Source organism: Sorex araneus, chromosome 1, assembly GCF_027595985.1.
Source record: "Sorex araneus isolate mSorAra2 chromosome 1, mSorAra2.pri, whole genome shotgun sequence".
NCBI lineage: Eukaryota > Metazoa > Chordata > Mammalia > Eulipotyphla > Soricidae > Sorex > Sorex araneus.
Window position 1 is genome coordinate 293,018,091 of NC_073302.1, and position 27,606 is coordinate 293,045,696.

The following is a 27,606-nucleotide window of genomic DNA, read 5'->3' on the forward strand; positions in this document are numbered from 1 at the left end:
CAATAAAACTCAGCACAAGTCCCAAGGTCCAGAGGAGACTCATCATACCACACTCACTCCATAACTTCTTAGAGCTAATTTAGACTATTGAAAAGACTGAAGGGAGGGACTTCCATCAAACGCAGACACAATCTCTGCCAGAAAAAGATTAGGATTGGACCCACTAATACCCACTAAAAGCCCTGAAAAACACATAGCTTAGCCTTTGTTTGCAGGCTCACTATCAAAAATTTAAAACCTTAATCACTATTCAAGAGTGTCAGTAATACCCATGTAACTAAGAAACTAATTCTAAAATATACTTCTCTTCAAAATAACACAACTCACACCTGGATTTTGACACACTCTATTTCTCTCAGTTTCCTTCTCCCTCAGTCCCACTACCCCCACCCTGACCCGCCACACTGTTCTGAAATCAATGTGAATATAGTTGAAAATAATTTGCAATAATTTCCACTTCCACATCCTTCTAAAATGAATTTCTAAGGCAATCTGCTTTTCTCCATAAGCTGTTTATCATCTCTGTAACATGAGACAAAATTAATGAAGATACACATGGTTATATTAAAGAAGATTTTTTTTTCTTTCTGTGTTTGTAAGAGAACCAAATCTGATACTGGCCATCCTTAAAAATGGACTTCCGTAGGCTTTAGGCATTAATCAAGCCACTGTCCAGGTGTGATAAAGAAAGTGTTTGGCTGTCGTAAGAAGCAAACACTGAGAAGGACTGTAGTCTTTGGGAGGCAACAACACTCTTGTAGTCAATCCACACCACTCAAAAGACTCAGGATGAGTATACATATAGAGGAATAATCTTTAAATTCTCCAGGATTCATAATCAAATGATGCTCTTTTACATATTACTCTTTATAGGGGATTGACCATTTGCATCTCTGCTATGTTTTCCAAGTAAAGTTGTAGAAAATCATTCCAAAAGCAAACCTATAACAAAAGTGGTGTTACTTGAAATATCAAAACAATGATCATTTGCAAGCATTGTTGAGGAGTGAGTGAACAATAAGCTACCTACCATCACATAAATCAGTAGAAGTAACCATCCCGCACCAGGTATGCATGCAAAGGGAATATGATATTAGACTCCATACAATTGACATATGTATATGGAGATACAAAACATACAGGCTGTAAATACAAACAAATTCCATCAAATTTACTATATAGAACACCAATGGTGACAGATTGCACTTACTAATAACAGCAAATTCAGTTTTGGAGGGGAAAAAATGGTTGAGTCTTCTCCCGGAAAAATAGCAAGAGAGGTATCATCAAAGAGCAAAAATTTTCTTTGGCATGGTAAAGGGGAAAATTGAGTTTACCAACTTATTTACATGACACTTCTCTGTATTTGTAGGTGTTACAATGCCATTTCATCAGAGAAAGTTGTTTGTGATTTTTCTAATATAACTTCATGTAAATATTTTATTCAATCTGATGTATTTGTGAATACAACAAATTATATGAAACACAGAAACTGTACAATGCAGACAAACTCTTTGTATGTAAATTGAATATTACATACCAACAGTCCTTGAAACATAGCTTCCACACATGCAGTTCATCAGTGCTGTCTTGTCCCATGCAGTGGTGAGACCAGACACAAAGTAAATAACCTAACTAAGTCACAAAGGACAAGGACCCTTTACAATATGTCTAAACATAGATTAGAAGAAAGTTAACATTATTCATTGCGATAAATGTCTTTATAGACAACTCATTAAAAAAAAAGGACAGACACATTTACAAAAATGTCAGTCATTTACAAAAATAAATCTTGTTTTAATTTTAACCAATAAGCAAACTTGTAAGGGAAAAAAAACCTAGCAAGTAGGATTAAATACCAAAATATAGATAGGCAGAATCATTTGATGCACATGAGAGAGAGAGAGAGAGAAAGAGAGAGAGAAAGAGAGAGAGAAAGAGAGAGAGAAATAGAGAGAGAGAGAGAGAGAGAAAGAGAGAGAGTTGTGTACGTCTATGTGTTGGGGAAGCAGTGTCTGGAAGCCCATCTAATTCAAAATTTCAAAAAGTTAAATTATTTATAATCTGCCACATAGATTGAGTAACGCCTACCCTAAATAATTGGGCAATAAAATTCACCATCTTATAGCTTCACTTATCCTATTAAAAACAATAGGTCTTCATATGACATAACAAGAAATCATGAATGGTCAAAGGAATAATTTTGTGAGCTTTGTACTTCAACGTTTCCGACAATAAACTACTCAAACATTATGCTAACTTTTTATTTATTAAAATGGAATCCAATAAGAAAATGAAATAAGCATAAACAGTTAAATTTATACTAAATCTTTAATCAGCTAAGCAGGCCAAAATTTTCTGATGCTGGGCGGGAACTGTCATGGAGACTTATGAAAGCAATGAAAAATAATTTCCCAGTAAGCACAGTGCAGACGAGAGAAGAATGACTGGGTCATCTTTCCGCATGAAAATAACAACACGAGGCCAGTCTATTGATCCCATATACAGTTAGTCTATAAATGAGGTTCAGTTGGTCTCAATGAACTCTTCTGAGAAGAAAACATTGAATTTTATTAAGTATACACACAGGTAGCAAATATATTTCCAAACAGTTTAGTATTAAACATTTTGAAACATCCGACATGGAACGTTTGGCGCGTTTTCTCACTAGGGATCACAGCAAAGTCAACTGCCATGGCCCGTCCCGGTGTGGTCTCTAAACTCAGAGTTCAGCAGGATTAAGTTCCGAAGGAAAGGAAGAAAGCAAAACAAAGTGGAAGCCAATGAATGGAGTGGAACGAACACCCGATGTCTGAATGCACGGGCTGGCCTTGGATTTTCTCTAGAATCATTCAACAGATGGCATTCTGAGATGGGAGCAAAGGCCCCCCTGACCCAGCCCTGGGCAGCTCGGGGCCCAGGAGCCAAGTCAGAGGTATGGACTGGTGAATACACAGTGCCTGACTCAGCATGCTGAGCTAAAAAAAAGAAAAACAGAAAAAGAAAAGTTTTCCTAATATGTTCAGTTTAAAAACTTGTTGTTCAACATCAAAAATATTAAAGTCTAGTCTCTAACTAACACTTGCATGGCTGCTGCAGGTAAGGAAGGACACGGCAGCCGCCTTCGCCCATGCTCTGCCGAGTAGGAGGTGAAACGCAGCCCAAACCGGGGAGGGCGTCAAGTTCCGCTCATTAAAAATGGGAAGGATTATATCGGAAATGGAATTAGATAGCACAATTCTCATAAACTGCAATTACGGGTTTGTTGTTGTTGTTGTTGTTGTTTCTGTTTTTTTTTTTTGTTTCTTCCTTTTTCCCAAATACTGAGGATTCGTCGATGAAAATGAACCTTAATCAGGCCTACAAGGCCTACAGAGTTCTTTGGACCCACTATCGCAAAAACCAGTGGGTCCTGCTCGCTGGGCAAGGCAAATGTTACCATTACCAGTAAGCTTGTGATATGTATAAAACAGACACACACAGAGGAACCGTAGGGGGAGGTCAAACTCTGCCCTAGAGCTCGGGCCGGGGGCTGTTGTTCGGCCCACCCCTCACCCGGCCCGAGCACTCTCAGAGCATCTACCAAGGGGTCAGGTCTGGGTCCACATTTCTAGGGTGGGGGGGCCACAGGCACCCCTCCTGGTCTTTAGAGATGCCCTTGGGCCATCTCGGCTTGGAAGGCTCCCTGATTCCCTGATCGCTCTCCCAACTAAGTCAACTGTAACATTTAAGATGTCAACGAACGCAAATCCCTGCCAAATGAAAAATAATCATTATAATAATAATAATAATAATAATTTTTTAAAAAAAGGTGTGAAGGGGGAGGGTGGTCACAGACAGTGGAGCGAGCCAGCAGCCCTGTAAAAACTGGGAAGGAGAGAAAACAAGGGCGCACAGGTTTACAGCGGCTAGCTAGAAATTACTCAATTCGTATTGGTGGTGCTACAACAAAAGAAAAAAGAGAGAGAGAAAGAGAGAGAGGAGAGAGAGAACCGAAACACATGGGGGGCCAGGGGTGGGGGCGTGGGGGGACAGGACTGGAAAAGGAAGAAGATGGGGCGCGTCAGCAGGCAAGGTGTGGCGTGTACTCGTGGAGGATGTCATTCACATGAAGTGTCACAGTCACAGAAAAGAGATTGAAAAGGCATTCCGTATCTGGTGGGCATTCCAGGGTCCGGGCTGAGGGTCCGGGCCGAGCTGGCGTCCCCGGCGGCGGCCGCCCGGTGCAGCCGGCGGGGCTCAGCGGCCGGGCCGGCCCCGGCGGGAGTGTCTGGCGCGCGGTCCCTCGGCTGGGCCCGGGACAGGAGTCCCACGGCCGCGGGGGTCCGGCTATGTGGTCTTACTCTTGTTGACTGGTTTGCCCCCATTCATGATGGCCGAGGCGCTCGTGCTTTTACTGGGCGTCACGCCCGCCTTCGGCACCGTTTCTCCCACGTCGTGCAAGGATGGTTCTCGGTACATGGCAACTGGGGGGAGGGGGGCGAGGGAGAGGAGGTTAGTGGCCACGGCCACAGGACGCGCCCTCCCGCCCCTCGCGGCACCCACACGCACGCTTGGCTTTCCTGGGGGGAAAGGGGTCCGGGCCAGGAGGAGTCCAGCTGCCTGGCCCGACAGCGCCCACCCAACCCCATAGCCCAGCTGCTGAGCCTGGCCATGCTCCGGCCACTGGGTCTCCCATCTGCAGGGCAAACCACGTAGGGGCCAGCACGTCTGTGTGGGCCGGTCATAACACGTACAGACAAGCAGACACATGTACAAAGACAGGCACACACGCACATGGAGATAGACACATATATATGCCAAGAGATATACACATATGTGCATGCACACAGACATCTAGACAACACACAGTCATGTACACACAGACACCACTGACTCAAAAATAGGCACAGACAACACAGACATACATAGACACATGGATTCACAGGCATGCACACATGCACGCAATGATATCTAAACACATTCACACAAAGACAGATACATATATAAGCACACATAAATGCATAGACACATGAATATGTACACTGACACAGAGACACATGTTCACCTAATACTAACACACACAATATAGTCACCCATATATTCTATGTCATGCAAAAATACTATAGTCACAAATATACTAGGCACACAAATTCATAAATACACAACACAGACACACATACATGTGCAACATAAGCACATATATACATACTGCTTGTAAAGGTTTTGTGGAACGTACACACATAACAAAAAGCACACAAAAACTATATCACATAAGGTACATACACACATACACACACATGCACACACATATTGAAATAGGAGACTGGAAAGTCTCTAACCTATTTTATACACCAAGGAAGGCACAGACTTCCCCCTTTGCACCAATTTCATTATTTGCATCCTTCTTTTCCCACTCGTTTTCATTGTAGGCATGCACTCCCCTCGATCATGAAATGATCATGTTGTTTGAGAGAAAACTTTCTCACACATCAACAGTCACCAGAGCATCACTAAGCAGTCCCTCTCCTGACAGCATCGACTCTTGCATTTCTTTTCTTTCCAGCAATCAGCTTCAAGAGCTGAAGGCAGTTGTGTTGCGTAGTATTAAATATCTACCAACTGAGGTCTTCTCCGGCAAGAGTGACAAGCAGAGAGGAATTCCCTAAACGGTATCTGGTGACATAATTCATCACAATGGTTCATGTGACTTTTCAGGACGTGATTGTGGGTGTGCTGGGAAAGAAACTGTGTGTGAGACCAGTTTCGTTAAAATTGTCTGCCTTGAGAATTACAAGTGACTTGGAACTGCCCAGTCTGTTGCTTTGGCTTTGGAGAGTCTGGCTCCTTTACAGAACTGATCTCTCCTCTAGTTCGGATGGGCCCCTGCACCATCTCTCGTCAAAACAGCACCCTCTGAGTGAATAGTTGACCTGGTAATAGCTGAATTTTCGGCTGCACATGAGAATGTGCTGATGGGCCTCGGACCTGTGATAAGTGGCATGAGTAGGTAGTGACAGAGACCACTCCGTATGTTGAGTGCTCCGCACTTCTCACCCCCACTACTAATTAAATTAGAAGACAATAGATTCAGAGCACTCCCCTGCATTATCTATGGAGTGATGTTGTAGAGGAGCTAAGAATATCCCAGAACACCAATAATGTATCAGATGACCAATTTATCCTAACAGTCCCAGAAATGACATAATTCACATCTTGTATGGGTTTTGAAAGTTTGAAATTAATTTGCGTCTATCACTTATACAATGTGAGAACCTCTGTCATAAAGAAATCTTCATAATTGTTTTCAGGATTCTTCTTTCTGCTAATTATTTGGAAATACTATTTTTCTCTGCCTCAGGCATCATACACATGCAACACAGAAATAGAGCAGTTCAGTATGACTCCGACATAGCAAGAGACGCCAAACTACTCCCAAACCTTTAGTCTCACATTACATGAGAAAATAGCTTATTTCTAAGTTTTTATCTCCATTTCAGAGTTGTAAAAACCTCTTTTAGCGTTCACTACATTTATGTAGCCAATAGGTTTTAGATATTTAGCCAATTCTTACCTGACTATATTCAAATAAAAAACAATTGAGAAAGACAAAGGCAGATTACAATCAAAGTACATTGTTTGTGAAGTTTCTATGGAATTTGTTTTTTAAATATCAATTTGAATTTACTCTTTGATGATTCTGATGGTCTCTAAAGACTATTTAAAACAATAAAATTAAATCAGGGATGTATAATTTTGGAAGAACAGGAAAGTGTTCATTCTTTCTACTCTGACTTTAATTTTACTATATTATTAGAATCACTATAACAAGAATAATTTATTTCTATTTGAGATTTTGGCTTAATTTTTTCTTTCCTACATAGACCCTCATGGATAATAACTGAACTGGGTGTCAGTGATATCTTTTCAAAGTAAATTTTACTAAGGTGGAGAATTATTTAGCATTATCAAAGTGATAAAGCTGGTATTAGCTGAAAAAAGTAGTCTTCTAAACTTTTACAAAAATTAATTATAGGTTCACAGATGATTAATAATAAGTTAACCCTTTTCTATAAAGGAAACATGAATTATAAACCAGTACTCATTTTCACTTGAAAGCTGAGACTTTCTGTAGGAATAAAAATAATGATAATAAAACCAAACTCTCTAAACAGGTGGATAGTGTTTAGTTATCATAGATCGGATTTTTTGCAGAGGGGCAAAGTGTCAAATAAAGCATTCAATATTATTTTTTGTTGTCAAACAAATGTTAATAAATTAAAGTGACAACATATACTCTGCACAAATCTTTAATGAGAAAAGTTTGATGTTTCTGATTAACAAACTTTCAATCCCTCTCTAGAAATATGATCAAAGTACTATTAAGTGTGTCACGATTTCTGGATGACTGCAGATAAATAGTTTCAACAGAAGCAAGGAGCAACACAGCCACAGCCCCTAAACTATTACACAACTGGAAAGGGAACTATGTAACATCAATAACTTCTTCAAGGGCCAAATTAATTATGCTTAATTTTCTATAATTATTATTTATGAGGAAGTGGTTACTTTTACTGAAGTAAAATTTTATTCCATAATATTCATATGTAAGTTTTTCTAATATACCTGTGGCACACAGACCTATGTCACTGTAGATTGAAAATATAAAAACTAATTGATTTGAATTATTTGGGGGCAGAAAGCATTTGAGAAGTTGAAACTGGGCATTGAAGGAGCTTCTTGGCATTTAAAACTCAATATATTTGTTCTGTCAATCTGCTTCATACATACATACATACATGTAAGTCCTAAAAAGTTCATACATCTTACATGTTCAACTTGTAAAGGCCCTTGTGTGACCACCCAGATCAAGCTGAAAATACTTTCAGCATTCCATCAGGTTCCCCGGAGTTGAGGGAGAGTAAACAAGTGGAAATGCAACATGTCATAAGCCACATGAGCACCCACACTCACCTTCCAATGGCTTGGGTAGAAAATGGGCTGCTGGCTTGGTTTTCTTTACTCTGTTTCCTTTCATGGCTTGCCCTTCCTTATTCAATCCCAAAAACCAGGCTCTCCCAGATTCCTGTTGTCTGTACAGCATAGATGAGTAGATTACATAATAGTTTTCAAAAACAGATTCCTTAAACTTGCATTCAGGAGTAAAAAGTTCCTGTTGGGAGACAAGGGGAAAAATATTAGGAATGGAAGCTTTCTTGAGTTTTATCTTCATATCTACATAAACTCACCCATGAAAGTTCAGGAGCTATGCCCAAGAGGAGCAACAGATAAAGCTCTTGCTGCACGGGCTAAGTGTGTGCACTCTTTCCAAACACACAACAAACAAAAAAAAATTGGCTATGCAGCTGGGGCTATAAACAAGTACCAGTATGAAACTCCTTAAACAGGAAAATTGAAATGGAACGAACTCCAAATCATTTCAGTTAAACAGAATACAGGATGGCTACAGTAAAATAAGAAGGAAGACATTTCAGAAGCGCTGTATACTCCCAACAAACTAAACCAAATTTTAAGATATTGCCTGCAATCAGAATTTCAGCTGAGTTGGAATTAGCATGGTAGGTATTTGCTAACCCATTGTTACGACTTCCATACAAATTGTTAAATAATACTCTGATAGTTCTTGGTTGCTTAATCGATCACTAACATTATAGGGAGTTATATTTTACTTCCAATAACACAAAACTGAAAGCTTAAACTAAAATCAGGAGAATCAGTTCACACGCAGACTAGGTACAGGATCCTCTTAGTGAGTCACAGTGAAGGAAGCTGAAAACACTGACTTAATTCCAGCGTCCAGTTCCCAGTGGAATGATGGTAGAGAAATATAAAAAGCTAACTTGACTAAAATTCACCCAGTAGTTTAGGGATAATGTGTTACTCAGTGCTATTAATGAGTAACACAAAATTTACTACTCCAGACTTTTCATTAAGGAACACAAATATTGCTATGGAAAACTTTTATAGTTCTAAAGTGTTTTCTTTAAGATGATTAATCAATGAATAAAATGCCATACATGTCAGTTACACATTATTTGAATAATATAAATTTATCAGAGTATAGTTAAATTTAGAAAGTATTTTTGATAACCCTGTCACTGTCACTGTCACTGTCATCCCGTTGCTCATCGATTTGTTTGAGCGGGCACCATCTCAAACAAATTGATTGTGAGACTTATTTGTTACTGTTTTTGGTACATCCAATACGCCACGGGTAGCTTGCCAGGCTCTGTCGTGCGGGCTCAATACTCTCGGTAGCTTGCCGGGCTCTCCGAGAGGGGTGGAGGAATCGAACACAGGTCGTCCGCGTGAAAGGCAAACTGCCTACCACTGTGCTATCGCTCCAGCCCTGATAACCCTGTATTAAAAATAATTTAAAATCGGAACCTTCCTAGTCATGAACCATGGGAACCTTTTAATTACTTTTTCTGGTGTGTTTTGCTTTGGGGGGGTGGGTTTTGGGTCACACGTGGCAGTGCTCAAAGAATTACTCTTGGCTCTGCACTCAGGGATCACTTTTGGAGAGTTCAAGGATCATATAGGATGCTGGGAATTGAACCTGGGTTGGTCACATACAAGTCAAGTGCCTTGTCCACTGTAGCATCGCTCCAGCCTTCCCCCCACCCCACTTTTTTGGTGGTGGTTTAAGATAGACTCAACACTACTATTCTACAGATAATAGAAAGGAATACAGATGCAAGATTACTTAGATCTTTTTTATTTGCTTTTGGATCACACTCAGCAGTACTTGAAAGCTACTTCTGGATGTGTGGTCAGGGGTTACTCCTAGGGGTGTTAGGCATATCACTCAGTTCTTGGGATCTGATCTATGCCTCTAACATACAAAACATGAGCTCACACCATTGAACTATCTATGTGGTCCGTATTTTCCCAATCTTTTTTTTTCTTTTTTAAGTATTATGCCCTTGAAAGAAATTTAAACAAAAGAAATTTAAACAAAATGTCTGCGTTTGAGGACCTTTGTATTTGAAAGCTAACTAAAGAATAAGTTAGTTTGACTTAGATAGTTGATAACTAAAGGTAAATGGTATGAGTTAAAACATAAAAGAGAATTTAAGCCTCCAAGGCATGAATATCTTCTTACCATTTCTCACTCCTGCCCCTGCCACCTTTTTAGAATTTAAATCTATAAATTCAATAAAAATTAGCACTGTAGCACTGCACTGTTGTCCCATTGTTCATAGGTTTCAGTAACTTCTCCATTGTGAAACTTGTTACTGTTTTTGGCATACCGAATATACCACGGGTAGCTTGCCAGGCTCTCCCATGCGGGTGGAATATTCTCGGTAGCTTGCCAGGCTCTCTGAGTGGGACGGAGGGATTGAACCCAGGTTGGCCGCATGCAAGGCTAATGCCCTACCTGCTGCACAATCCCTCTAGTCCACTACTCGCTTATATAAAAAAATATAAAATCAGTTACTTCACTCATATTTAATACATAAACAAATGGACAAACAACAACAAAAAAGAACCTCGTTTAGATTATAACAAGAGAATTGTTATTACCAGAAGGGAATAAAAAATTAAAAATTAAAAAAAAATTATAAAAAAGTGACAGAATCTCCTGCCCCTGAGCCAGGCTGTCTTCACTGGGGCCCCCAAGAGGGGTGCTGGTTGAGTCTCCCTCCCCACCCCAAGCTGAACTCCAGCAGCCGCCAAAAACCTCCAGAACCCAGCCATAGCCATGCTCAAGGCCACTCTCCACATGCTCGAAAGAACCTCACTCATGAGGTATGCAGGACCCAGGTATGCGGGACCTGTGGCTGAAATTTCCAAGCCTGCTTGGATTGGGACTAGGGGTCCTCCACCCAGAACCCCAGTTTTTCAGTAGCTTGTCAGTAACACCCATAAACTACCCCCAGTGCCATGTAATCTCATCAAGATCCAGAGACTATAAAACAAAGAGAGCAATGGCAGAGCCTGGTAAACTACCCATAGCATATTCAATATGCCAAAAACAATAACAATAATGAGCCTCATTCCCCTGACCCTGAATGCAACAGGGAAAAATGGAGATGTTACTGGTGTCCACTCAAGCAAATCAATGAGCAATGGGACAACAGTGATACAGTGATGCCCTTGGAAAGAAAAAGATACATACATACATATACATGTATATAGAGAAACATACATGTATATACACACACATATATGCACATAAGATTTTCATTTCACTTTAATAAATTTTTGTATTAAAGTGCTTTATTTTTCTTTTAAAAATAATTCTTTTGCCAGAGAGATAGTACAGCCGCATTGCCTTGCATGTGGCTGACCTGGTCCACTTCCACCACTGAATATGTCCCCATGCCACATGTCACATCATCAAAATGTGACCGAAACATACTCTCCCCAAAAGAGAAAATTTTTTTCTTTACATGTTTCTTTTAAAAAAAAAAACCTTCAGGGTGTTAACAATGCAATTTCTCAGAGATATAATTTATTCTAATTATAATTAGGAATATAACATTATTGCTTTTAGAAATGCTTCCTCAATATTTCCCATGAGAGCATGGATTATCACAAGATGTCTCCTGAAGGATGTCATTTATTTAGAGAATCCCATAACTTTAATAATTCACTGAAAGCTAATAATTTTCCCAGGGAACCTATTTTGTTAATGACAGATGCTTTTCATGAAAAGATGATGGACAGAAATAGTGACTAATTTGATGAGCTTAAAATAACTGGGAAGAGCAGGCTCAAGTCTGAGTAGGATTCTATCCAAGTAAATGTCCCAAGTTTCCACTAAGTTCTATTTTTCCAAATATCCTCCTGTCAATTCTGTCACTAATAACTCAGGCCTTAGGGAGTAATCTCCAGGCCACGTCTCAGAGGAAAGACTGAGAATAAGCATGCAGCTGAATAGTAGTCATATACACCAAAAAATATATTCAGATAAAAATGTGCTTGTGTACCATATTTTTTATACTGTCACCTAAAGTTGGGTCCTTCAGTTGTTTTCAGATTTCAGCTACCTTGAATAGTGTTTTCATTAACACAGGAGTGCAGGACATCTTTTGTAAATTGAGAGCTTGGACCCTTCTTGTTGATGCCCAGAAGTGGAATTGTTGGGTCCTGTGGAAGCACATTTTTTCTCCCAGATCTTTTGTTTGGTGTGTAGAATAGTGTGAGAAGGAGCCTCTAGTTTTTGTTCCCCAGTGTGGACCAGCAAGAGAAGTCCTAAAGGAGGAATGAGTCCCAGCTAGTTTATTAATGCAACATAAACTATGTGTGTTGTTTTACTGCGTTACACTTTATTAATGCAATGATTATGCCAATGAAATACTCTAGAGTGGGCTATGGTAATTTGAGATAATGTTTATTTAAATTTAAACTTAAATATAAACCCTTTAAAATCACCCAACTGAAAGCAACACGGAGCTTGATGCGCCTTCTTCTCTTCTTGCCGCCTATTTTTAGAACCACCACCAGATCAACAAGCTTTAACAGCCGTTGGGTTCCAGCAGCAGCTGAAATATTCATTTGTATCATTGCCAAACTAAATCATCTAATCAAAGAATAGAAAAATTCAATGAAATGAAAGTTTCACATCTTCTTTTATGTTGAGGTTGTTTCAAAATGAAAGCACCATCTGTGGATTACTTATTATCTTAACAGTAGCAGAATTCTTCTACTGAGAGAAGTGTCTTTGCTTCGGGAAATACCCTGATGAGCCATTTGCATGGACAATGCCTGACGCTGGGTCCAGGAAAAAAGGAGATAGTGGAGAAAAGAAAGGGCCCCTGTTCATAATTCATAAGCAATGAATCAGCCATGAACTCAGGTAATTCAGCCTGATTTTTTTTTCTTTTTGGGTCATACCCGGCGATGCACAGGGGTCACTCCTGGCTCATGCACTCAGGAACTACTCCTGGCAGTGCTCAGGGGACCATATGGGATGCTGGGAATCGAATCCGGGTCAGCCTCATGCAAGGCAAACACCCTACCTGCTGTGCTATCGCTCCAGCCCCTTATTTTCAGCTTGAAAACTAAGAGACTTTGAGAATCTACCTCAGTGGCATGAATTGTACAGACCACGGGCCAACGCAACGACCTGCTGTTTCTCTAAATTCACGCTATGAAGTTCAGAGATGTGCTGCTACGGCAGACACGCTGTGGGCTGCAAAGTCTAAAATGTCTATTTGATGTTTTTCTCTGCCAAAATAATGAACTTATTCAAATCTAAAGTAAGTTTTGAGGATTGTACAGGGTGATTAAGGAAGGATGGTTAATGGAACTTCAAATTCCTAACGAGCTACTGTCACTGTCACCGCGTTGCTCATCGATATGCTCGAGCGGGCACCAGTAACCTCTCTCATTGTGAGGCTTATTGTTACTGTTTTTGGCATATCGAATACGCCACGGGTAGCTTGCCCAGCTCTGCCAAGCAGGCGAGATGCTCTAGGTAGCTTGCCAGGCTCTCTGAGAGGGGCAGAGGAATCGAACACAGGTTGGCCGAGTGCAAGGTGAACGCTTTACTGCTATGCCCTACCACTATGCTATCGCTCAACATTCTCAAATTAAAATTGGATTGACTTGACTTTCAAGTGTACATAGGTTACAACTTTCATCAGAGTTTGATCAATGAAATCCTTGATAGGGTGTATTAGGAGTCCTGACTTTCGGTAAGAATAAGTGAATAGTAGTCTCACAAGTTTTATTTGGCTACTTCATCCCTTTGTTGTTACCAAGGATTAAATGAAATTGTGGATATTGAAGTAGTGGCCTACTCAAGATGTGTTTTCTTAATAGCTGTCATATTAGCCTGTGAATTACTATGACCTAAAGTTGATTCAGGCACTGCAGGTCCAATAGAAACTTTTATCCCTTCCTTAACTTTATAGAACAAAGAACACTGGGGAGGACATAGCAATAGCACGGCAGGTAGGGTGCTTGCCTTGCATGTGGCAGACCGGGGTTGGATTCCTGGCTTCCCATATGGTCCCCTGAGCACTGCCAGGAGTAATTTCTGAGTGCAGAGTGAGCTCTGAGCAATACCAGGTATTTCCCAAAGAAAAATAAACAACAAAAAAACAAAATACAGAGGGAAGGGAGGAAGGAAGGAAGGAAGGAAGGAAGGAAGGAAGGAAGGAAGGAAGGAAGGAAGGAAGGAAGGAAGGAAGGAAGGAAGTTAGGAAGGAAGGAAGGAAGGAAGGAAGGAAGGAAGGAAGGAAGGAAGGAAGGAAGGAAGGAAGGGAGGGAGGGAGGGAGGGAGGGAGGGAGGGAAGAAGGGAGGGAGGGAGGGAGGAAGGAAGTAAAGATAAAAGAAAAGAATAGAAAGGAAAAGAAAATAAAAGAAAAAAGGAAAAGAAGAAAAGAAAAGAGAAAAAGAAAAGATCGGAAGTATTGAGATTTGCAATCATCTCCAGAAACTATCTTTTGTTGGAGGAAGCTGTATGGAAAGATAAGCAGTTAATTAAGAGAAACTGGTGGTTTGTTGATGTGCATCTCCCCCTTATCTCCTTGAAATCCCTTGGCCCTGTGCTCTTCCCTGGGTAAGAATGACCACCTTTGTATTCTGCCATTTACATCTCTGTAAATACTTCATAGTTAAATGCTTCCCTCCTCCTACTTATCTGTCTGATGTTAATTGATTGCTTAGCCAATCCAAGAACCCACAGATGGAGAAATGTCCTCTGTGTCACTATATAAGTTGTCCTAACACCAACTCCTCTACTAAGAAGTATCTCAAGGTGAAAAACACAAAAACATACATTGCAAAAATTTTACACTTATTCTAAGACAGGGCAATTCTCAAGCAGATTAACAATAAACTGGAGAAATGCCAGTTGACAATCAAGCAGTCAATAGCATATAAATAGCGCATAATAAATAAGTCATTCATATTTTATTAATCTCCAGTCAGCAAAAATTTTAGTCCTTTTCAATCAAAACCTTCCAAAATACCCTGGTTTTCTCTGGATATCTTGCCACAGATTTCAAGAGAGGGAGCCTTAATTTCTTTCTGTTTTCTTAGAAAATAGCAACAAACCACAAAGGTTTCTTAAACTCTTATTTTTAAAAATTTGTTTATTTTATTATTTTATTTTGTTTTTCTTTTTGGGTCACACCCAGCAATGCACAGGGGTTACTCCTGGCTCATGCACTCAGGAATCACTCCTGGCAGTGCTCAGAGGACCATATGGAATGCTGGGAATCGAACTTGGGTCGGCCTCATGTGAGGCAAATGCCCTACCTGCTGTGCTATCACTCCAGCCCCGGTTTCTTGAACTCTTAAATAAGATGACAGAAGTAAAAATGATCCATATTATAAACTATAGCTGTTTATAAGCTGAATTAAAGAGTTAAGTACTTCTCAAAGGTGAACTGTTATCATAGACAGTTTTGTAGTACTTAAATTTCTTTTAAGACTTCAGCTTTATCAGACATAACTGTTGGTGGGCATTTCATCCTTGCAGCTGACATTCAGTTTCTTCTTCCATTTCCTAGGTTTTAGAGAAAAAACTTTAGTCTGCTAAAGTTTATCCTGAGGTTAGTGTAAATGCACTCTGCTTTATCTTCTAAATAGCTTGAAAATCAATCTTGTTCTTCAGTGATACTGAAGCTTTTATGTTCTAACACTGCCTAGTTCTTCAAAGAGAAATATGCCCTTTAAAATCACATACAAAGGGAAAGGATACTGTCTTTCTAGAAGATTTTACAGTTATGAATTTTGGAGCAAAACTTAACTTCCAGCTAACACTCAAAAGCAATTTTGTTGACTAATGCACTTTATTCACCTGCGGTTGTACATAATCCAATAATTATAATAGCCGACTGTGACTAATGGCTACAAGAAGAAGAAAACTATTAGATTGTGAATGTACTTCAAACTAAAGCACAATTACATATGTGTTTAATATATTATTATTATTTAATTATAGGCCCCCATGATTGAAATTATATTCTCATCAACAAAGCACACTTTTCTAAAGTATTTATGGTTATAGGGCAAAAAAAAATTGATTGGGCTGGAGCCATAGCACAGCGGTATGGTGTTTACCTTGCACAAGGTGGGCCTGAGTTGATTCCTCCGACCCTCTTGGAGAGCCCCGCAAGCTACCGAGAGTATCCCATCAGCACGGCAGAGCCTGGCAAGATACTCGTGGCATATTCGATATGCCAAAAACAGTAACAACAAGTCTCACAATGGAGACATTACTGGTGCCTGCTCAAGCAAATCGATGAGCAATGGGATGACAATGACAATGACAGGGCAAAAAATTGTTAGTAATTATTTTTTTAAAAAAAATTATAAGTAAATGCATATGTGTTTTTTAGTAAGGATACTATTTGACAACTACAAATACTATAGCAATAAATATATGTAGATATGTGTATATATGCAGTACACTTATCTTTAGACATGCTAATTATTTCTTAGATATGCACAACTTAAATTCATAATAAAACTGATTTTCTGTGTGGTGATATATCAACTCTTTGGCATATACTCTTCCTCTGAGTCACATCACTAAGCCCAACACGGATTTCCTGTTTGTGACTTGTTTTACAAATATTTTGGTAATGATATAATTTATTTGTTACAATAACAACAATTAAATTATTTTCCATCTAGTAAATATAAATGTAATTCTATCCGTGCATACATGTATGTATAAAAGTATTTAAATAAATCTAAAGATATATTATATACGTAATATATCCTCTAAGGAAATATTAAATATATATGTAATCTATCCTAACTGTTCACAGACCAATAGCAACTTTGTTACATAGTAACTTAATGAAACTGCAGAATCCTTGGGTCCATCTCAGACCCACTGGAATCAGAATTTGCATTGTCACAAGACTTCAGGTGATTTTCACACTAGAGCTTGAGATGCCTGAGCATATGCTCCTATTGTCATACAAAAAAATTTACAAATCATTACAAAGTTTTAAGAGATGTTAAAGTGCCATTATTCATAGTTACTATAGTTTCTTAGGTTTCTTAACTTTCACATAAAATTCAATACAGAAAACAGATGTGCAAAATAGCACGTATTTGCAGTACATGTATCTTGCAGCTTTAAGTAAGAAATTTTGAGATTATAAATAAAATACGTACCAACTGGTTCCCTAATGTTAAATCTTTTTTTCTCCTGAATGTAGACATATATAAATTCCTAAAATAATAATGCTTGTAACATGAACAGATGGTGCATATGCTATAAATATTAGTCAAAAAATCACAAAATAAATCCCTGAAGAACATATTGATGCAACCGTATACTATCTGCACACATGTATCAGTGTCAGGGAATGTACATCACCCTGACCGTGCTCATCATTTTATTAACTATAAATACATTTTAATTGTGAGCAATGGGACTAATCCAAGCCCTTTATATAATCAAATATCCACTCCTCACAAGTACATTTATTTTCATCATCTTTATTCATCAGTTGAGAATAATTTTTAGGTATCGGATCAATTGCAAAACTGGCCCAAATTATTGTCCCTGCAGTGAGTCAATGACCTTTAGCAGGAAATTTGCCATGACCACCCCCCTCAAATTAGCTAGAGGAAAGAAAATTGGGGTTTGACAATCACTGGTGTGACTGTGCTTGCCTGCTCTTCGCCCTCTACTGATCAACTTCTGCAGGCAAATGGATGGAAGGTGGCTGCAGCGAGGGACAGCACAGGGGGCAGACCCCTGGCAAACCAACTTACACTAGCTGATGCCCAGCATGTCATCAAATCCTGCCCAACCTACAGCTTTACCACCTAGCTGAGCCCCCTCTGATCCTTAGCTGTGCAAGCAATGTAAAATGTCCAAAGCCAGCTCAACCTCTGAGGCTGTTTGCTCCACGGCAGCATCAAGGTGACTGGTAACTGATGCAGATAATACCTAATTCAACTTAACTACTCAACCAAGACAGACAATATTTACTGTATACGGCTGCAGTTTATCTCCACCTAGTGACACAAGACAAAATATATAGGTGGAAAACAGAGACGAGTGATATATGCTGCCATATTGGCCAAGGGGACACATTTCCTGGGACATAATTGTTAAGAGGAAAAAAAAGGTATATTATTATGAGACTATTTTCAAAACAATAAGAAAGCACATGGGCACTTCGAATGAATCTTTTCTCCCCTTGATGTAACCTATACCCTTGATGTAACCTATACCCTTCCTGTTAGGCCCTTCAGGTTAGATCCTTCCTTCTGGTTAGACCCACTGATCCAGCAATCTTTGAGCACACTGAACACACAGAAATTGGATTGAGTTCCATCTGGTAGAGCCACTCTTGGCCCTCCACCCCCGCCCAATCCCAGACGCGCACAACCCACTGCTGTCCTCTGCGTGATTTCCCTAGGGGAGAGTTGAATTGGATGACGGTGTCGTTGCGGGTGGTGAGTGGAAACTGAGCTCTCAAATCAAGCTCTGCTCTCACACATTGGCTTCTCTGACATACGCCAGGTCTGATGTTAACGCTATGAAATGTGACCTAAAGTGGAAATGAAAAATGGGTCAGACTGAATGTATGCAACAAAATTCAGGGTGAGAGTACCGCCAGGAGCCTTTCAACTTTTACTACTTTAAAAATTGTTTAGCTCACCAGGAACACCCTAGACCTTGGGGCAGTCAGCCCGCTGGCAGCCTCAGTGCCCGCACAGCACCGAGGGCTGAGCTCAGGGCTTCGTGCTTCCCAGGCAAGTGCTTCCAGCCACTCAGCCGTCTGCCAGGGCCCCTGGCATGAGTTTGGATATATGTGCCTGGGTGATCAGAGTCATCCTGCCGCATGCAGTGGATGCCTTCAGGGCTCTGCAAAGAGTTTCTGGACCCAACAAACACTCAGCAGCATCATCTACGTAGAGATCAGTGATTCTTGTTTTATTTTTGGGGGAGGGCCAGACCTGGTGGGTCTCAGCGCTTACTCCTAACTTCGTGCTCAGAGATCACAGCTACAGGAGCTCGGGGGAACATATTGAGTTCTGGGGTACATCCCTGGGCTGGCCACGTGCAAGGCAAGTGCCCAACACACTGTAATATTGCTCTGGAGCAGAGATGAGTGATTCTTAAACCAGAGTGCCAGAGTGGTCTCCTCCTGAATTGTAAGAACTTTTCAGATTCAGTAAGTAATTTGTGCTTTTGTTATAACATGACTATCTCATCAAGCAAGATTTATTCACACATACATAAACAGATGTATACACTGATATAGTTATATTAACAATATCCTAGCAATTAGCATTTGAGCATTTTAGGATCAGAATTTTAGAATTATTAAAAAATAAATAATAAAATATATTACACAGTTTCCATCATAGAACTATTTTAAAGGGATGTTCCTTGGAATGCTGCCCATCTACAAATTGATCCTATCTTCCATGGATCAAGTGCCATAGCACTGTAACTTTGTCATCCCATTGTTCATCAATTTACTCGAGTGGGCACCGGTAACGTCTCCATTGTGAGACTTGTTACTGTTTTTGGCATATCGAATATGCCACAGGGAGCTTGCCGGGCTCTGCTGTGCATGCCAGATACTCTCGGTAGCTTGCCAGGCTCTCCGACAGGAATGGAGGAATTGAACCTGGGTCAGCCGTGTGCAAGGCAAATGCCCTACCTGCTGTGCTAACTGTCGTAATTAACCAAAACATTCATACAACGAATCAACTGCATCTTTTCATATCTGTTGATTATAAAAACCAAAGCTCTGGGTTCTTCTGTTGTATTTGAAATATGTTTTCTGGTAATTTAAATTAAGCATATTCTATAAAAGTCTACAAAAGATTGGGAATTCAAAAGAAAGAAATGAACACTGTTCACTGTAAAAAGTCTGGAAAATACTTTGACATGATTTGATGTTACTATCGATATGGTTAAAATACAAACAACTCACATGAAATTAGTACCAATTAACATCTATTTTTCAAAGTATACAAGTTACATGGGACTCTACACTCAGGCTGTTTTCACTTGGGGCACACTAGAGGAAGGTGGGTGAGAACCCTCCCCCCCCCCCCCGCAAGGGACCCAGTCCTGGCAGCTGACCTCCACTACCCAACCACTGCCATGCTCCAGGCTGCTTTCCGGATATATTATAAGACACTTCCCAGCCATTTTCCATAACTACCACACCATATTTGATGGAGTTCAGACAGTAGGCAATAAATCATAGAGACTAACACACATGCACACACACACACGCACACACACACACACACACACACACACACACACACACACCTGTTGGAGAGCCCGGCAAGCTCTGAGAGTATTCCGCCCGCATGGGCAGAGCCTGGCAAGCTACCTGTGGCGTATTTAATATGTCAAAAACAGTAACGATGGATCTCATTGCCCTGACCCTGAAAGAGCCTCCAATCATTGGGAAATACGAGTAAGGAGAGGTTGCTAAAATCTCAGGGCTGGGAGGAATAGAGACATTACTGGTGCCTGCTCGAATAAATCAACGAACAATGGGATGACAGTGATACAGTGATACAGTGATACTAGTTACTTATTGAGCAAGCAATCAGACTTAGAATCGGCATAGATTACATATTTAATACTTCACATGGCTTATCTCATTTCTTTCCTATTATTACATGAGGTGATGCTAAAAGTTAAGAATATCAAGAGTTTATATAGCTAGTGAGTGGCAGAGCAGTATGGAGCCTGGACTTTCTGGGTCTCTGGCTCTAAATCACTAGATGTAGCACCAGTCAATTCAATCAAGTTCTTTCAAAAAACCTTAAGAAAGAAATATGGCTTAACAGCATCTAGGGATACCACAAGGAATGTTGAAATCTCCAGAGCAAAATTTCTCCTTCAATAAATACCTTTGAGAAAGGAGTCAGAATGGTTATTACATCCACTTGGGGAAATTATTTCAAGCATTATCAACCTTAGCACTGATTTTATTCTTTAACTTTATTTCGCCACTTCCCCCAATGTCTCCTGAGTGATGAATGTGGAATAGGAAAAAATTGTGCTGTTTTCTTCGTTCCGTTCCTCTCTGCATCACAGATACTTGAATATAAATGGGGGCAATAAAAGACAGGGCATTTAAGAAATGAGTGTATCATTAAGAAATTCTAAGACTTTATGAAAGTAATACAACAAAATCTTGTGTTCCTAGATATAAAGGTACTAAAGGTTTTGGTGAGGTTGGTCATGGGGGTGGGCCAAGGTGAAACACAGAATTTCCTCAATGCTGGAGAAAATATTCAGTTCAATTTTATCCAATTCAACAAGGATATGATTTACTGGCACTTATTTTCAGTTCATTGCACTAGTATCCACCCCCCCCCCCATTGGCCAGAACAAGAGCAGAAATTCTGTGCAAAAATAATTAATTTTTGTTCTTAATGTTGTTAGAATGGCTGAATTTAATTGAATTTAATAACTTTTCATGTCTCGCCCAAACATAGTTTGGGTGCTTTATCTTCTTTTATTCACATTTTGCTTCATCTCCTTGTCCTTTTATAGCTCTTGTTCTCTTGAGTAACTGAATACAAAATGCATGGTAGATGTTTACTGGCAAGCATTTACTATGTTAGATTCTGTAAGAGCTTATGGACAGGCTTTCATATTTTTTAAAATCTCTGCTTAACTGTGGATAGTTCTTTAATGATTTTACTGCATTTATCCCAGTTCTTCTCCCTAGGCCTATTCTGCTTGAATCTACAAGTTATTTTCTTAATTTACCTTCCTTTAAACTCCATTTTAAATAAACACTTTGTCCAAAATTTTGTGTTCAATCTATGTGTTATGCTTTCACCTAATAAAACATACTTAATCAAAACCACTTGATTGCATAAAGCAAATTGAAGCCAAACAAAATTAAAGAGATCAAAAGAAAATGTTTATCTAGCCTTTAGGATATAAGCTTCCATAAAAGCATAAAGAAATAATAACCAGATTCAACAATAAAAAAGCACCAAATTCAGAGAAAAATGTTAATTTGTAGAGAACTGCATTTTAAAGGCCAGCCACATATATTTTGTCTGATTTAATAATGGTATCATAAAATGCCTAAAGAAGAAAAATAAGTCATTAGGGATGATTTTGAATCTGATAAGGGCACATGTGATGCTCAGCAACACATTGAAACATGTTTATTTTTATCTATGTGATCTTTTACGCTTATCACACAGCTAATTAGTAAATATTTGTTTATTGCAATGTCAAAAACATGGACCAGATGAAAGGGGCTTACTTTTCTGCAGAATGTCAAATAAATAATCTCATTGGAATAGGAGAGAAATTGCTCTCTGAATGTATGTGCCATGATAGTGCCTCAAAAATGCCGCATGATTGTGTTGATTCATCTTTTGGCTTAATGAGATTAAGCTGTAGGCTGCTCCAGTTCATTCCCACTGTGTGTTTACTTCTCCCTAAATTAACATGAGTTATTTTCCGGGTTTCAAACTTAACAGGTGCTAGAGACTTCTATTGTCATTACAATACAATGGTTCATTGTTATAAATACATAACAAATCTATAAATAAACCTATAATAACAATATGTTGTTATAAAGCCAAAGAAGCAATATTCAAAATGCACACTGGGAAGCTGGCATCTGGCTGTTAGTCATGAGCCAGACCGGGGCATGTGAATCTTTTCCTCAAGAAATGAGAAGACATTACAAGTTTTCATGTTAGGTGCCTGTCATATCACATAGTGAAGGCATTGGCAAGACCACTCTGGCTAAGGTATGGGAGAGGGAACAGATGGACCAACTTTGAGTACAAGGATGTTGGTTGTCTACTGCAAGGCGGGTGCATCAGCAATGGGAAAGAGGGAAAAGACAAACTTGGAAAATATTTAGGAGGTCAAATAGTGAAGCTATGTCATTGTATGTGGCAGCTCAGCAAGAAGCTGTGTCAAGCACAGTGTGCAAGTTGCTTTGTTGTAGAACTGAATGACATTTGGTTTGTTTATTGCTGCTCCTGAAAGGTCAGACTCTGCACTTTTGTATTCTCCAGCAGAACAAAGCTGGGGCGTATAAGGCAACTTTACATGGGGCTTTCACAGAATATTATTTCCTCTATCTGTAGGGTAATTCTGAGTTTTGAGTTTCTCTTTAAGATATATAATTTTGTGTGTGTGTTAAGTGCAAATAAATTTAATAATTTTATGCACTGTGAGAGAAAAATCAAATAACAGTTAAGAAGCTATGGTCAGTTGAGAGCAAAGAGTGTTAAAAGACAAAGAACTGAAATTTGGGAAGAATTTCCCATGGGTTTTGTATGTTCTTTTTCATTTTTATAATCTGAAGGTAAAAAGAGTTTATTTAAAAAAAATCTGTGTTATTTAGGACCATGGTTTACAAGCATGATAAGAAAAGAATTTCAAGCTTGCAATGTTCTAACTCCAAAGCCACCGTCAGAATCAGCGTTCTTCCACTAATGTCCCCGGGTCCTCTCCTACTCCTACTCCACCTCCTTAGCTGACTCATTTTTTTTAAACATAATTATTATAGTATCCAAGATCCCCAGTTAATTTTCTTATGTTACCGTCATGTTACCACATCATTCTTTTCTATTCTCCACTTACTTTGCATTTTCAGTTATAGCATCAATACCAAGTGTTTACTATAGTTAATACCTTTAATTCCCTTGCCTTCTTGTCCTATATACCACAGATGGATGAAATCATCCTGTGTTTGTCCTCCTTCTGCCTTGTGCCAGTCAACATGATATTCTCTAGTTCCATTCAAGTTACATCAAGCTGCATAATTTTTCTTGTTTGTTATTTTTTTTTGCTTTTTGGGTCACACCTGGCGATGCACAGGGGTTACTCCTGGCTCTGCACTCAGGAATTACTCCTGGCGGTGCTCAGGGGACCATATGTGATGCTGGGAATCAAACCCGGGTTGGCCGCGTGCAAGGCAAACGCCCTACCCACTGTGCCATTGCTCTAGCCCCAAGCTGCATAATTTTATCTTCTCTTCTAGCTGCATAGTATTCCACTGTGTATACATACCACAACTTCTTAATCCATTCATCTGCATTTGATGAATTTGAGTTGTTGCTATATCCTGGATATTGTATACAACACTGAAATGGACTGAGGTGTGCTATATATTTTTTAATTAATTATTTTGGATTTCAGGGGTAGATACCAAGAAATATGATCTCTGGTTCACATAGGAACTCTATTCTTACTTTTCTTGAGATAAAGGTTTTCCACAGAGGCTGAACTAGACAACTTTGACACTAACAATAGCAAATGAAAATTCATTTTTCACCACATCCCAGCCAACAAATTAAATAGTCTGTGTTTATCTATAGGTAGAATAAACACTGTCAAAATGACCAACTTAGCCAAAATCATTTTATAGATTTAATACAATTTCATCAAAGTTACAGCAATAATTTTCAAGGACATGAATAAAATATACTAAAATATATATGGATTGATAAAACTCCATAAACATCCAAAGCAATTTTGATACAAAGAAGATAAGAGGTATTATATTTCCTAATCTTAAATTGCACTATAAAGCTATACTGGTCAACGTTATATGATATGACACTGGGATAAATAAAAATTCTCAGACCAATGGAATACAACATAGAACCCAGAAATAAACACTTAGATTTATGGAAAGATCATCGATGACAAGGGAATTGAGAGCATTAAACAGAGCATCTTTATCAAATGGTGTATGGAAAATTGAATAATTAAATACAAAGGGGAAATAAAATTGAAACTATTTTTACCATATACAAAAGTAGATTCAAACTGGATTAAAAGTATATTTAGTTACATATAATACAGCAAGACAAGATACAGGAGAACTCTCATGGATATGAACCTCACAGATCTTTTCAGTGATTTGATTCCATTGACAAACATAACAAAATAGCAAACAAGCAAATGGTACTACATCAAGTAAAAAAGGCTGTACATAACAAAAGAAAATGGGGCTAAAATAAAGACACCCTAGAGAAAGAGAAAAATATTTACACACAATACATAAGAAAGGGCTAATATCCAAAATATATAAAACCCTCACAAAGCTCAGTAACAAAACATCTAATAACTCCATCCAAAAATGGGGAGAGGAGATTAACAGACACTCCCTGAAGATGACACACAATTGTCTAATAAGCAAATAAAAAGTGCTCAACATAGAGATACTATCTCAGACCAGTGAGAATGGCATAGTCATAAAATGGCTTTGCTATTTTCTTAAAGTATGTTAGAAAACAAATGATTTTCATACTGGCATTACAACATACAAGGATTGCTAGAGTTCTAAGTGGAGGGCAGAAAAACTACAAGTTATTCTCACAAGCTTAGAGTGAATCTGTTAAGCAGCTAAGAATGACACCCAAAGCTGTTGAAGGGAGTAAAATTTGTGACTTTTTCCAGAATAAAGCAGAAACAGTTATTCTTACTGACGCCAGGGCTGACAGCTGGAGAGGCTCCTTAATAGCAGTTATCTTTCCCTGACTCATAAATGCTTCTCTTCCCCTTTAAAAAAATTCCATTGTTATGTGGTAGCAGAGTAAAACAGGAGCATGAAATATAAGTCACTTACAGACTCAATGAAAAATATTCAAAGTTCTCAGCATCATAGTTGGATTAAGTAAGTAATATTTTTTATGGAGTCTGTGACTTCTATATAGCACATCGGGCAGAGCATTTGCCTTGCACATGGCTGACCCGAGTTTGATTCCTGCGACCCTCTTTGGGAGCCTGCAAGGCAGAGCCTGGCAAGCTACCCGTGGTGTATTCAATATGCCAAAGACAGTAACAACAAGTCTCACAATGGAGACATTACTGGTGCCCGCTTGCAACGGATGACAGTGATACAGTGATACAGTGATAGTAGGATTAAGAGACACAGATAACTGTTGTGCATGTTACTATACGTAATTAAAAGTTACATCCTAACAAATATAGCATCCGACAATATCTGTGACACTATAAACCAGAATCTATTTACCCTCATTTCACACCCACAGAGGAATATATGTAGCAAACTGAAAACTTTTGGTCAGATTTTTAGAACATAAATGAACTTGTGAAATGATTAGCAAAGGAGTATTTCTCCTGAGTATTTCTGGGACACAATGGGTAGGGCATTTGCCTTGCACGTGGCCTGCCTGGGTTGGATTCCTCCATCCCTCTCGGAGAGCCCGGAAAGCTACCGAGAGTATCCCGCTGGGATGGCAGAGCCTGGTAAGCTCTGGGTGGAGAATTAGATATGCCAAAAACAGTAACAACAAGTTTCACAATGGAGACGTTAGTGGTGCCCGCTTGAGCAAATTGATAAACAAGGGAGGACAGTGCTGCAGTGCTATTTTGGGGTGGAGGCAGACAAACTCCCTCGTTGCTAGACAATGCCATGCAGCCCTGGGCAGAGCTGACAGTGTGGACTCCTTTAGGTCACTGACACATGCAGCCTTGTGACATACAACAGAGTTTTTGACACACAACTCCACTGAACTACAGAATGCACATGGAATCAAAAGGTAATTCAGGCTATATGAACAATTTTATTCAGAGATGAAACTAACTTTCGGGTTGCTCAATTAATACCAAATAAATTATACACCTACAGGCAGGAAGCTCTGTCTTGTGAAGCTTTCTGGGAAACTGCATGTGATGAGTGATGCCGTTATCTTTCCATCTCTCTCCTGCGCAGAAGTCTTTGTGTAGAAAAACATGGGTTTTGAACAACAGGAGTTGTGACAGCAGGAGGGAAAGGTGAATTGAGACGGTCACTTTAATTCTCGCCCAGGAGACAGGTAGCCCATGGGACAGTTAGCCAATCCGGAGAGATAATGGGATGGCTGGGTGGGATATGGCAGCAGGTAAGAGGAGGCCCCCCCAGCCTCTCGCCACCCCTCTTCCCCCCCCCCCGAGCCCCCCACCTGCTTTCTCTCCAGACTCATTTTGCACCTGTCCAGCACATTTGCAGGATCAGGTAGGGCCGTTTGCCCAGACAGACGGCTGTGTACAGGGCCAGACGGGGCCAGAACACAGGCAGGGCTCAGGTTCGGGCAGAGCTGGGATACCCAGCAGGGACAGACACTCAGCACAGATGTCTCAGCCGTGTGCACTCGGTCATAACCATCGACTAGGAACGGCAGGCAGGATGACAGGAAGAGCTGGGGGACAGTGGGGTGGCGCAGCGACAGTACAGAGCACAGGGATCCCGCCCATGCGCACGTGGACATGGCGGGAAACTAGGGACGTGTACATGAAATAGACGCGACGCAGGGACAGGACTTGGCCACGATTCACAGAAGGTGAGTAGACCGCATGGGAAGAGACAACGCCAGGAACAGTCTGAGTGACACCGTTCATGGGTAAAGCAGAGGCCTGGAAGTTTGGGATGGACCTGGGCCCATCTGCTTAAACATTAGAAGAAACGCCAATCATTTTTTTTTCTTTTCTGCTTTTTGGGTCAGGTCACACCCAGGATGCTCAGGATTTACTCCTGGCTGTGCGCTCAGGAATTACTCCTGGCGGTGTATGAGGGACCATATGGGGTGCCGGGGATTGAACCCAGGTCAGCCGGATGCAAGGCAAACACTCTACCCACTGTACTATGGAAATGCTAACTTTTAATCTTCCAAGTTTTGTCTGCAAATCTTTCACATAA

The 27,606-nt window shown here is 39.8% G+C and overlaps 1 protein-coding gene across 3 annotated transcripts in view; it reads right to left on the reverse strand.

Moving 5' to 3' along the window:
• Positions 1–2,250: 2,250 nt before the first annotated feature.
• The window catches only part of FGF14 (fibroblast growth factor 14), a 622,206-nt gene continuing 596,850 nt past the window's right edge, over positions 2,251–27,606 (reverse strand). For all 3 annotated transcript variants that reach the window (XM_004614047.2, XM_055135066.1, XM_004614048.2), the window contains exons 4-5: positions 7,954–8,152; positions 2,251–4,466 (exon numbers count right to left, since the gene is read on the reverse strand). In XM_004614047.2, coding sequence (XP_004614104.1) covers positions 4,330–4,466; positions 7,954–8,152 — 336 coding nt within the window. In that variant the 3' untranslated portion in view covers positions 2,251–4,329. The remainder of the gene's footprint in view (positions 4,467–7,953; positions 8,153–27,606) is intronic.